The sequence below is a fragment of the Ammospiza caudacuta genome, chromosome 2 (assembly GCF_027887145.1).
Source record: "Ammospiza caudacuta isolate bAmmCau1 chromosome 2, bAmmCau1.pri, whole genome shotgun sequence".
Taxonomy (NCBI): domain Eukaryota; kingdom Metazoa; phylum Chordata; class Aves; order Passeriformes; family Passerellidae; genus Ammospiza; species Ammospiza caudacuta.
This window is the reverse complement of record NC_080594.1, coordinates 100,988,869-101,001,930: the sequence shown is the minus strand read 5'-3', so window position 1 is coordinate 101,001,930 and position 13,062 is coordinate 100,988,869. Positions and strand designations below refer to the sequence as shown.

General features: G+C 43.5%; 1 protein-coding gene across 3 annotated transcripts in view; it reads right to left on the bottom strand.

Moving 5' to 3' along the window:
* WWC3 (WWC family member 3) overlaps positions 1 to 8,969 on the bottom strand; it is a 98,937-nt gene extending 89,968 nt beyond the window's left edge. For 2 of the 3 annotated variants that reach the window (XM_058821790.1, XM_058821798.1), the window contains exon 1: positions 8,719 to 8,957. In XM_058821790.1, coding sequence (XP_058677773.1) covers positions 8,719 to 8,927 — 209 coding nt within the window. In that variant the 5' untranslated portion in view covers positions 8,928 to 8,957. Of the gene's footprint in view, positions 1 to 8,718 lie in introns of all 3 variants that reach the window. The other variant, XM_058821807.1, reaches the window with a different exon arrangement.
* Positions 8,970 to 13,062: the final 4,093 nt, after the last annotated feature.

The window sequence follows — 13,062 nt, the reverse complement described above, 5'->3', positions numbered from 1 at the left end:
GACAAAATCACCTTTTAAGTCGCCCAAATAGCTGCTCTGTGGTTTTTGCTGTTACCTTGACATGCTTTTTCATGCTCCATCCTTTCCTCAGTCACACCCTACACTTCTACATCCAACTGAGATCTTCCTTGGAGGTGCTCCACTGTCAAGATCCTGCCCACATCTACCTGAACTTATACTCACTTCTCTAGCACACCTCCCAAAAACACATCTGGTCCAATTCCCTCACACATCAACTTTGCTCCCTGTCAGCAAGGGCAGTCTCACCACTGACTTCACAAAGTCTTTAGTGTTTCCAAGCTGCTGATGACACCACAAGCTCAGTCCCCAAATCGGTTCTGCTACTTGCAGCTCTATCACCTCCTAATAGCTACTACTCTAAAAAACTGACTCTGACACCTATTTTCCTTTGGTTGGCCTTTAAACATCCACCTTATGTCTGAGAACTGATTTCTTCCTTTTAAAATGTAACTTTGAAGCTGTGTTGTTTTACTATGGGAGTATTTTAAAAATTAGTAGTCAAGGCTGCCATTCACAAAGAGGATTTACTCAAAGAAGGTTTTAAACTGACTCATCACTTTTGCCTAATCCAATTCCTTACTGAATCCAACTTAATTGACATAAACCACTTAAATACCCATCTGCCCCAAAGGTTAAGTCAGCTTAGGGAGCTAAACCAGCTGAACACTACCCTTCCCCAAAGAAAGAGACATGGAATACTGCTTAGGGTTGGGTTTTTTTGTCATTTTTCTTACTGCAAGGTCAGACAACCAAGAGTACCAGTGCAAGAGAGGGGTGAGACCATGTGGTTTGGCAGGGAGGACACGACTGGTTTTGGCAGCAGTGAATTATTAGCTCAAGAGCACTGTATTGCCAAACCTTGCTGAGCGTGCTCCCTGCCCTGCCACAGCAGGCAATGAGGCAGGAAAAATACCTAGAGCGTGTTTTCTCTAGCGTGCCTCTTTCAACCAGAAACAAGCTGAAGGTTGCTTAAAAGCTGCAATACTGGCTGACTTTGCTGGTGAATGTGAACTGTCACATCTGCAGCAGATAAGATATTCAGGAAGTTCTATTTTTAACTGTAGGCAGAAAAGGATTAGTTTTACTTTTTTCAACAATGTATCAACAAAATGCTCCTGTTTGGCCTCACCTACAACTTTAGAAAGCTCTACCTTCCAACAAACAACACAAAATAATAAACCAACATTATATTTAACAGGCACCTCTGTGAAGCTTGTTAACAGGGCTCTATTATAGATAAGTGGTTACGTTTTTTCACTGCCTACAAGTCATTTGTTCTTATGTTTACACAGTGTTGTCACTACATTTATATTTGCTAAAAACATGAAGTTGTTATCACCCAAACTAATCACTAGCATCCAAGCCTAAACAGGAGTTTTTTCTCCACATAATAGAACTTAAACCCCAGCCCTAGCCTTCTGACATTTCACATCTTTCATTCTCACATGTGCAGATCCTGAAAAGCAGAGACATCCTCCCCATACTCTTTAGAACATATGCTAATGCAAACATCCAATTTTCTTTTTACAATGCGTGGTGTAGTCTAATTACAATAAATACAACAACTATGTCTTTACCAACTTAGATACACACTAATTTATATATATATAAATAGCAAAGTACCTTCTCTGACAGTTTCAAGCATGGACAAGCTCCAACAGAACAGGGTTTCTCAGTTTGCAAGAACCAACACAGATGTGAGTCAATACCATGTCACAGAACCCTTCAAGAAACAGCCCTCATAACATGTGCCATCACACTGCTGTAACACACTCAAGGCACAGCTGCCAATTTAGTCCTTTCTAGCATACCCACAAATACAATAAGGCAGGTGTCTGCATTACATATCTAATTGCTGAAAATACTTCCATTAAGAGGTAAAAACTCCACACACAAAAAACCCTTTCATCTTTAACAAAATGTCAAGAAGCTTAACAAAGGTGGCTGTTTTTGTTAATGAGATTTCTGTGGCTCAATAGATGTTTTGATGCTTTAGTACACATGCATTAGGTCTTGAAATTTTATGCTGCCTAAACCAGATTTTCAAAGGACAGGGTATTTTAACTAGCAAAAGCCAATTAAATAAACCATAAATCACTATTATTGTACTATAAGGAAAACCCTTCATCTTCGGAAGGATCAGTGGATGTCTTCTACCTCAACTTTTCAAGACGCTGAAAAACTACTAAAAACATTTATAATACTCAGTGATTGGAGATGTAGCACTTATTTATAACAATGCAAGAAAAGATGAATTGCAAGAAAACATGAATGCTCACTTCATACAGGCACTGCTCTTCCAGTAGCAATATAAATCTGAAATCAAGTTACTTTCTAAAAACATTTAAATCAGCAGGGTTTGATTAAGGGAGGAGAGGGGGGAAAGCAGTAATTCAGAAGTATTTACCATGAATCAGTTGATTAACATTGTAACATGTTAACACCTAATCCCAATTTACCAATCAAACAAAAGACTCTGCTTGAAGAGCATAATGTTACCAAGTAACATTAATTTTAGGATGCTTGTGTCTTCATTCATTCTTAATCAAAAACATTTTCATGGGATTCATGCACAATATGAAGTTAAATATCCATCTGAAGACCCACCAGATAGGATGAAAAAAAAATATGAATGTATCTCCCCCATGAAAGGCAGAGAAGTAGATATATATATATATATAAGTGAAGCTTTCAAAACAAATGTCAGCTATAGCATGCCCTTAAAAATATTACTGAATTAATCTGAGCAAGAGCTAAAGTACAAATATGTGCACATTGCCCAGAAAGGCTCAGGGCACTGCAGCCCTTTGTCAACACCATTTGCTGCAGCATGTACTCCCAGTCTCATGCCAGGAGAGCAGCCTACCCAGCTGCACAGCTTTCCCATCCACACTGCGGCTGCATCCAGGCCTGACATTTACAAACAAAATCCAAAACATCTGGATCCCAAATACTGTTTTATATAAATTCTATCAAGTCCGCTGTATTGCCAACCTGAGGCAATCAAACAGTGCAACTGCAGTGACCTAGATGAGTGAAGTAAGGACAGCAAACAGAATTTCCTCCTGGGTGCATAAAGAGAAACAACCAAATAGAGCAGCTCTCCACTTTCTAATGAAAGGATGGCTGCTCTGCCAATCCTTATGAGATATACTTGGCTATATATATTTTAAATACAGGTCAAATGATATATCATTCAATGGAGGCAGTAAAAATTGATGATCATAAAAAATGAGACTTCAAATGATAACTGACTTAAGTTGGAAAAAAAACCAGGTGCTTTCAGCTATACAGTAACAGAGCAGAAAAACTACTCTGGCATGTAATATCTGCTACAATTAAAATCATAGCATATTTCTGGTTTTAACTTCTGACTATCAGATGCTATTACAGGTCTACCAAAGAAAAGAGTTCTGAAGTCTCTGGTATCCTCTCTTTTTATGAACAGTACTCAAATCACTTCTTAAACACCTCTTCAACTGAATAAATTCAACTCTTTTCCTCTCATGGGAGAGCATATTTTCCAGATCTATACTCATTCAACAACTCTTTTTTTCCTTTCCAAGCTTCTTCATCTCTTGCGAGCTTGGTAACAACAGCCTAAAATCTTGCGAAAGAAAAAAACAAATTTATAAAATCACAAATCAAATCAGCATTTAACAGTTCTGCTCCGCTTCAAACATTTTCAAAGAATCACTTCCAGAAATACATTTCTGTACCTTACAGGTTTCATTTTATGTTTTATATTAACAACCTGCATCATAGTCAAATACAGCATATGATTTAAGTTTGTCCAGTCATTGAAATATTTTCTGAGGGAAGACTAAAGTAATGATCAACAATCACTTTGTTTTCTTCCATTCCACAAACGGCATTAGCTCAAAATAAAACGTTGACGGAGTTGAATATCAAAACACAACAAACAGGAAGCAGACCAGAAAAGTCTGAAAACATACAAACCTGAAGGCAACATTCAAAATGGCAGTGGTACTAACTATACTGCTGCCTTTATCTGTCTGATATTTTGGAATATAAGCATTTAAATTCTAATAATGAATGACACTAATTGCAACTCTCAGTACAAGGGTTTAAGGCAGACCCAGAAAAATCTTATTTTTGAAAAAAAATTAATGCTTCTTATGATTGTCTTAGGATTGCTGAATACTGCCAACTGTACAGATAAATTCCAATACACTAGCAAATATTGTCCTGCCTTGACAAAGAGGCCACTGACTTTCCAACCTTATAGCATGGTGGCATGTCAAAAGATCCCTTGCCTCACTAAAGGCCCATCTTCCAATTTGGGCAAAAAACTTCAGAAGCAATTCTCATCACTTCACAGCTCTCCCATCTGCCCTCAGAGCTGCTCCTTTACATGCATCAAATAAGGCAAGAGAATTTATGAGAAAATAATTTGTCACTAAAAATGCTCTTTTAATATGAAACAAGCAGTAGCTAAGGGATCCAAAGTCTGGAAATTTCTAGATTTGAATATCTGACATGAATATGCTTTTTATTCAGGCTTCTTACTTAAAATTTCTTATTCCTTTATAAAGCCAGTGTGGGGAAAGAGAAATCACAATATGCAGCATCACACCAGCACGTGTTTGAACATCTTGTTGTGCCACTTGCCATAACTGAGGCCACAACAGCAGTAGCAGACTTGTCTCACCCAACAGGAGAAGTCAACTAACTGGGTAATACAGACACTTGTTAAAATCAAACAAATTATGAGAATAAGGAGTCCTGAAATAGTTCAGCAAAAAGCAGTCAGCACTTCTGGACTTTCCTGCCCAGTACTCACTTAAACATTTCTACTCTGCACTCCTAACAACAGATACCTGCCACTAGTGACTTCGCCAAGCTGACTCCTTGTTTTAAACCCATTAGCCTTTCCTGCTCATTTCCAGTCTCTACAACTCTGACTTTTCAATAATCTCCTTGTCCAGCACATCTTACATATCTTGACCCCCATACTCACATCTCACACATGGTTCTTATATTTCACCTTGAAGTCATCTTCCCTTCTTCACCCAGACTTTGCATACTGCCCCTCGTGGTATTTGCTCACCCTGAAGATTCCTCATCTAAAACCCAGTGTTTCTTCTTTTCCCTCAGGGTTCCCTGTACAGAAGAGAGCTGACAGCCTCACATGCTGAACCCTCACCAGACCAGTTTCTCCTTACCTGTTGCTCCCTGCTCTACTGGTTTTCAGTCCAGTTCCCCTACTTTTTTCTTCCCAGACTTCAGGTGCCATCCACCTTCTCTCTATCCCTAGCTCCTGACTGCTTTGCTTTCAAAATCTACCAAATTTGCCCAGCTCTCTGTCAAATTCCAGGGCCAACCCCATTTGATCCCATATTCCTTGTTCCAACCTACCTCTTCTGCAAGGCTAGTTTTCCTCCTGTGTTCACATCATTCAGCTATCAGGCCTCAGAATTAGAATGTTACTGAGGACATAGGACAGAAAAACTCCCCAGTACCAGCAGTCCATGTTGTAGGATGTTACATGAAGCTGCTAAAATCTAGGTCTTCACAGGTCTTCACCAAGCCCATACTGATTTTATAATTCTTCCCCAACTGGTCCAAATGGGTGATTTCTCCATGCAAAAACACTCCTACACCTCTTAAGTCTAAAATGAAGCTGAGTGACTCCCTCTTCCCTAGTTATTAAAAAAAAACCAACACTGTATGTTAGATGAAGTTTCCACATAGAGCAAATCTAGCAAGACTCACGAGCTCAAAAGCTTTTGCCAAACTCCAAGATTTTTTTCTAAGCTAAAATCACTTGAAAACGTGTAACAGTAATAAAAACAGCAACAGTAATAAGATCTCTGGTGCCACAAGGATCATCAATATCAACCACAAACACAGTATTTTACAAATTCATTTACAATCCCATTACTGAACAGAATCTCAATGTAGCAAGTACTGCGCAAACACAAGATAAAAAGGCAGATCCCTGCCTTGAAGAATTTACAATCTATTAAGATAAAAGATGACTACTACCACGAGATGAAAACATGAACTGAATGGCCTTCTGAGATCGACAGGATCTGCTGAACAACCATCCACAATCCATTCAGTACACACAAGCCATGCACAGCAACACAGCATCCTCCAGAACCTAACCACTGATTTGATGCTGAAGATAAGATCCTTCTCAAATCTGCTCATTTTATCACTCTTTCACCTCGTTTTTCTTACCACAGAAAATCATAAGGTATCCACTTGTGAGTCCTTTTTCCCCTTCTCAGTCTTTATTATTCTGACTTGTCCCCCTTACCCCCATCATCTTCTCTTTCCCAAACTCCAAAATCCTTTATAGAGCACTTCTCCAATTAGCATTTCTTTGTCTTTTTGGCATCAATGGGGAAAAACATTGGGGGAGGGGTGGGAAATTTGTTTTGTTTTGTGGTAGGATTTTTAATTGAATAATTATTTCAAATCAAATTCACTAACCAAACGATACAGAAGGCTGAGAAATCTCAGGGGGAGTCCTGAAAAGAAAAACAAAAAACAAACTACTGAGTGCCAGCTAAATGGAAAGAGGAGCCTGGGGGGTGCTTAGAGACTAGTAGCCATAGGAAAGCTTAGTGGTGCTGATTCTCAGAGCCCTTGATCAAGTGCAGCATGGCCTGAGGTCTCATAGCTTTGTCCAATTCCTCCTGGGTAGAAATAAAACCACCCAAACACAGAAATGGGGGGCTGAAGTCTGTCACTGAGGTACATATAACACAAGTAGGTTATTCTGCCCTCTACTAACCACTTTTTGCAAAAATACAGCTTCAATACCACTTCACTGCTGCTCTTACCTTTCCTTTCCAAACTTCCTCAGAAAGCAACTACCTTGATCCTTTCCTACTTTTCTGCTGCCCATGGGAATCTGAATGACTGCAATGAAACCCAAAAAGACTGGTCACTTTCTGCCATGCAAAACCCAGACATCTCACTAAAATAACAACAGTAGTCTATTCTCAACCAGAGATTAACTCTGCAGTCATAGAACCAGCTCTTGATACTTGAATTCTCTACAAACTACTGATAACATGCTCACAAAAACACCATCTCTTTTCTATCTGCCCCAATGCAAATGTCTCAATCTCTGCTCTGCCGCCTGTCCTCAACCAGTGTGAAAAACAGATCTAAGTTTAAACCCTGGAGTGAAGTATTTAGACAAAATTTCAAGCAACGTGTGGCATTTCAATTATTTCTTCCAAACATGGAGCCATAATTTTAGCAATACTACATAAGCTAAACAGAAGTTCACTGTAGTAAATAGCTGAACCATTTCTATATTGTCTGTATAGAAGATACTGCAGAAGACAAAACGGCATACTATGAAATCGAATGGAAAGGATGAAATGCAGAGAAGCAACAGACATCAATTACCTTTGCAACACGGTATTAAAGTAACCTAACTACGTGTACATGCATTCTGACGTTGAAAAAATGTGCTATTTAAAGCATATTAACAAATACTTAACATCTCAGCAAAAAAATACGTGCACGCATAAGTAAGCTCACATAATGAGATAAAACACTATCCGGTAGGTAAATATTTAGGCCATTTAAACAATTATGCATTGTCGTGCAAAACGACAGGAATCTCTCAAATTACTACAGTCTTTAACCCAGACTGCGCTTAATGTTTCTGTGGCCTGCTTAACATTCCAGGCATACTTCTGGCAAGGTAGTTCTCTCTGGCTGAGGTTCAAACTGTCCTTGTCCAACTTTCACTTACTATGAAAACATTGTTTAATATAGAAAAGCATACACAGAGACATATGGTTCTTATTTCGCAGACACCTAAAATACTGACACTTGTGTTCACTAGCTCCGCGTGGAAATTTTTAGGCGACCGCTTTGAAGCGAGGTCGTCCTTTTTACTGGGCAGCACCCGCAGCAGAGCCCACGCTTCCACCAGACTTCAGCTACAACGCTTAAACACTGCTTAGAACGCATTTCTGCTAAAGCAGCAAGACCTGCCCGTGTTTATTCACCCTAAATGAGAAGAAAAGGCCTAACTCGGTCTCCCCACGCACCGCCGGGCCGTGCAGACGCTGCCCCGGACACCACGCAGCTGCAGATTTTTGCTGCTAATTTGCAGCAGACCGCGTATTTGTCAAATTAAGTGCAGGAATTTCCCGGTTTGCTTACCTCCACGCAGCGTTATCTTTTATGAGGAGGTAATCTACCAAATTACTCCAGCATGCCTCCAGCCTGCTGCTGCCAATTAGTTCAGCCCGGCTAATAAATCAGGATGGCCAAGCCGCTCGGTTACAGCGGGGCTGGTCCGGTACGCGGGGAGTATAAACACAGGCGGTGGCAGCGCTCCTACCTCCCCATCTCCCCCCGCACTGAGACAACGCTTAGTCCGAGCACCCACCGCGGGGAGGTGGGGGGTAAAAAGCCTCAATTCTTTTTTTCTAGATAAGATTTAACATTAAACACTTCCGACAAACCCATCAGCAGCAAGGGTAGAGGCTCTGACCCCACGATGGGCAGCGGAGGGCCGGTGTGACAGAGCCCCCACCCCGGGCCGCCGACCCGGAGCCTCCGACTGCCCCGCCGGCAGCGGCCCCGCCGCCCACACCCTGCCGGCGTCCGCGGACGGGGGAAGGAAAATGTCGCCGATGGGCCCAGCCCCGGGTGTACGGGACTCAGGCCCTCTTTCCCCCCCGATCTCACTCGTACCTGTCCCGGGGGTCGATCCACGAGGTCTGCCGGGTGTTGTGGTCGATGTAAAAGACTCGTCCGTCGAAGTCCCTCGCTTCCTCCCAGCCGGCGGGCAGCGGCAGCTCCGAGCTCTCCCGGCCCCGCTGTCCGCCCGCCGGCGGCCCGCCGCCCTGTCCCGCCGCCGCTTGCTGCTGCCGCCGCCGCCGCCCGCCGCTCAACCACGGCATGGCCGCTCCGCCGCCGGGCCGCCGCCGCCCTGCTCCGGCCGAAAGCCGCTCCCCGCCCGCCGCCGGGGCAGCTCCAGTCCCGCCCGGGCCGCGGCCGCCCGCCGCCTCCTCCTCCTCTTCCTCTTCCAGCACTAACAGGCGGCCCCGCAGGGAGCGGGACTCGGGCGGCTCCGGCTGCGCCGCGCCGAGCTCATCCTCCCCCGCGCCAGCCCCGCTCCAAGCCGGGACCAGCCCCGCCGCGCTTCCTAACCCCGCCCGGGACCTGCCCCGCGCCGCCCCGGCTCCCAGCCCCCGATCCCGGCCCGAGCGCCCCCGCCCGCCGGTCAGCAGCGCCCCGCCGCCGCCTGCCGCCCGGCGCCTGCCCCGGCCATCTTCCCTCCCTCCACCCCGCCCGGTTGTTCCCACGCCGCGGAGCCCTCCTGGCCCGGCCCGCTCTGTGGGGCACGGGGGAAGCAGCGGGGCCCGGCCCGGCCGCACCCCGCGCCGCGGAAGCCGGGCCCAGACCCAGACACGTCGGCTCTGGGAGAGGGCGGCTGCCTTCCGCCCCGGGCCCGGGCCGGGGGAAAGGAGGCTGAGGCCCTGCCGGGGCCCGTCCTGTCCTGCCTCGGGGCCTGTGCTCTGCCTCGGCCCGTGGGTGGCCGGGGGGAGCGAAGGAAAAGGCGAGCCATGCCCGGCCCTCGCTGAGTTATCTTTTTTCCGGTGCCCGCCAGAAATGTTTCGGAGGTGCTGAGCAATCACGATGAGCACAGGGACATGGGAAAGGCATGGGAGTCCACTGCAGAGGCTCGAAAGATGCTGGCGGAGAGGTCCTGGAGACCACACGAGTCACGGAGATCATGCCGTATCCATGGTTGGATAATGGAGGGTGGAAAATTATACATCTGGTTTGCTTGACATCTCAACTTGGTCCCTTAACCCCATTCTGTAGAGCAGAAACCAGCTGTATCTGATTTGACCTGAGCCTGCTGGAGACCACAATGCAGAGTTCCAGCTATCATCTAGAAGTAGATTCCATAAAACTTTGTTAAAATGGGGTTAAAAATTGGCATATGGGACTTTCTGCCTTGGCAGGATGCTGCCTTCAGCTAAACCTTTAAAAATCTGCAAATAAAGAGTTAAGGTAATGCAGGCTAAGCTTCTGAAAACTAGGGAGTTAACAATATATTCTCAAACAATCTTAACTCAGCCCCTTGAAATTGGCAATACCCTGACAGGGATTATATTGCAATTCCAATTATGTTTCACTTGCATTCACCGTTTTAAATTACATCTCTATGAACATTAATTGCTGCAGTATGGTTATAAGTGCAGGAAATTAGAGGATTTTTGCTCCTGACTTCTTAGAACTTTCTCTTCCAACCTCCCCCCCCCCCCCCCCCAAAAAAAACCACTGGTTATCCAAAAGCTGTGCATGAGAGAGGCAGTATGGATAATAGAATAGATCTGACTTTCTATTTATGTCTTGTAGGTTATTTTAATAGCAGTAGAATGTAGTTTTCTTACCAGGGTTACTGTCAGCCATGAAGGACAATAGAGTAATAGGGGGGTTTAGTGATGAATGCAAAGCAGTGTAGGAAGCTCTGAGAGCAAAGGTGAAGTAGATTAAAAATGTAGTAAAGGTGTAAAATTTAGCAAATGCAAGGCTGTAGATCTGATCTTTATAAGTATAACAGCTTATGTTATAACAGCTTATGAGCATAAGCTCATCTCAACAGAGTTTACTTCAGCAAACACTTGTCAGGCCATCCCATGTGGCCCCGAGAGTTCGGCAGTATCTCCAGGAGCAAGGTGCTGTTTCTGTGCTACAGATGTTTCTGAAGAGTATTTTAAAGTGGGCAGAATTAAGGCACAGTACAAACTATTTTTTGGTGGTTGCAGCTTCTGTTATTTTAAGTATGTCTCCCAGATATTCAGAAGTTTTGTTTAGCAGAGGTAGGCATTCTAAATGGCCCATGTCTGTATTAACATTTTGGGAGGATGGATTTTTTTTTGTTTCAGAAAAATCTCAAACAGCTGACCACTGTGCACCACAACTTTCACTGCTTTGAATGCCTTTGTAGCAATTACCTTAGCACAGTAGCTGCACAGCACCATTCTGAGACACTGCACTAGTTCATAATACCTGGAAGCAGTACAGCCAGGTTGCTACAATAATCCACCAAGACTAATGAGCCCTGCTGAGAATACGTGCAGCACTGCCCTCCAACATGGGCTGGTTCTTCCTCATCACTCCCCAGAGTCCCAAAAGAGGATCAAGCTTCAGTGAAAAACCTCTAGATGGAAGTTGCAGAAACAGTGTGGGACTGACCATGGAGGCAGCAAAAAAGGAGGCGGGGAGCTCAACACAGCAGTGAACAAGAGGGAAACTGGCAGGATTAAGCATGGAACATTTCCTTCAGGTCATAGCCCTTCAACTAAATTCTTGTCTTAACTTTGGCAAATTGCTCCAGGTTAGAGCCAGAAAAGGACTTGGCTGGGCTGTGGTTTCTCAGGCAGAATTAACATACACATGTTCCGTGTAAAACATCATCTGTATATCCAGTGTGTCCTGGATCTCATGGATTCATTATAAAAGCTGCTGAAGATGCATATGCTACTATGTAAAGCACACGTCCAAGACTTTCAGGTGTATTGTAGCTGCTTCTGCAACACATTGCATCTTCCTAAATCTTTAACAAGATTCTGCCTTGGCAAAGTTTTCAGGTTAAATATGAGAATGTCCTAAAAAAAAACCTTAAAGTGATCCAAGACTTCAGGTCTAACTTTTAGGCTGTCTGTATCTAGAAATATCATTAGCTTCAGTTAGGAGCTTCAGTTAGAAGCTTCTTAAAGACTCATGAATAAAAGTATTCAAAAACCTGATTTCAAGAGTCCAGCCAAGTGTGCACAGAGCTGCCTATGGGAACCAGGAGGATAGGATAGGGCTAGCACTTGCCTCACCAAAATTGAAACTCCTTCTGTCTGCAGCACATCCATGCCAAGGTGCTAGGCAGGAGCTCTCAATTATTTTCCAGGCCAGAACAGTACCCTTCCTCGGATGTTACCTCATCCTTCTGCCTGTTCCTTGTGAGGAAATGAACAAAATATTCAGGAGCCAAGGATTATTTTTGAGTAACATTTTAAGTCAAGAAGAGAAGAACCTGAAAAGGTCACTGTAGTTTTCCTGCCAAAGTACTAATTTGCAATGCATTTTGTGCTGTCCAATGAGCCCCTCCCAGACCTGCATGGCTTCTCCCTCTCTTTTATTTTCTTTCCTCTTTAACGTCTGTCCTACATCCAGAGGGTAATAGGGAAAAGAGGGACAGAGAACCTGGTGCAACACAGCTTATCTCTGATTTGGGTTGCAGAAGGAAACACTCTACCAGAGAAAGAGGACCTGCATAGTATGGAACATGTAATAACAGAAGATTTTGACTTAAAATAGATAAACACCCACCACGAGAAATTAAATGCTTGCAGTGCATGTTTTGACCAATCTGAACAAATGGCAATAAATCACATTTCATATAAAGTAATAACTATATACATTTACACAGCTCCTTGTCTCACATCTTCTCCAAATAAACATGATACACATCTCAGTTCTCATGTATTTCACACACCTTCATTCCACACCTGTTTTCCCTTCCTTCCACTTTTTTCCACCCACAAACATTGCTCACACATTCACTCATTCCTTAGGCACACCTATACCCATTAACTCAAAATTACATAAGCAGCTTTTCTTCATGTGCCCTCCCTTGCCACCTTCAGTGTTTATAATCACAGGTTATACCTATACATCTCTGTTAAACATGCTTTTATACCCAGGTTTTGAATGATATCACAACATTTTCCACAGAAAATGTAAATATTTCCCACTGTAGGTTGTAGATAATAAATTCTAATTTCATTGATATCCACAGCAAAAGCCATTAACTCTGCATAAAAATCCCAACCTCATTTTGGGTTTCCACTTCTTTCTCACAACTGCTGGAAAATGGCAGCCAGTCAGAACTGTTGTCTCATTGTGTATAACAACTCTATCCCCATCTTCTAATTATGAATACTTATTTGCAATTTATTTCCCATTTCCCAGATATTCCAACCTCTGTAGGACCCTTGTACTGTCTTGACACCTAACTAAAAATTGTCA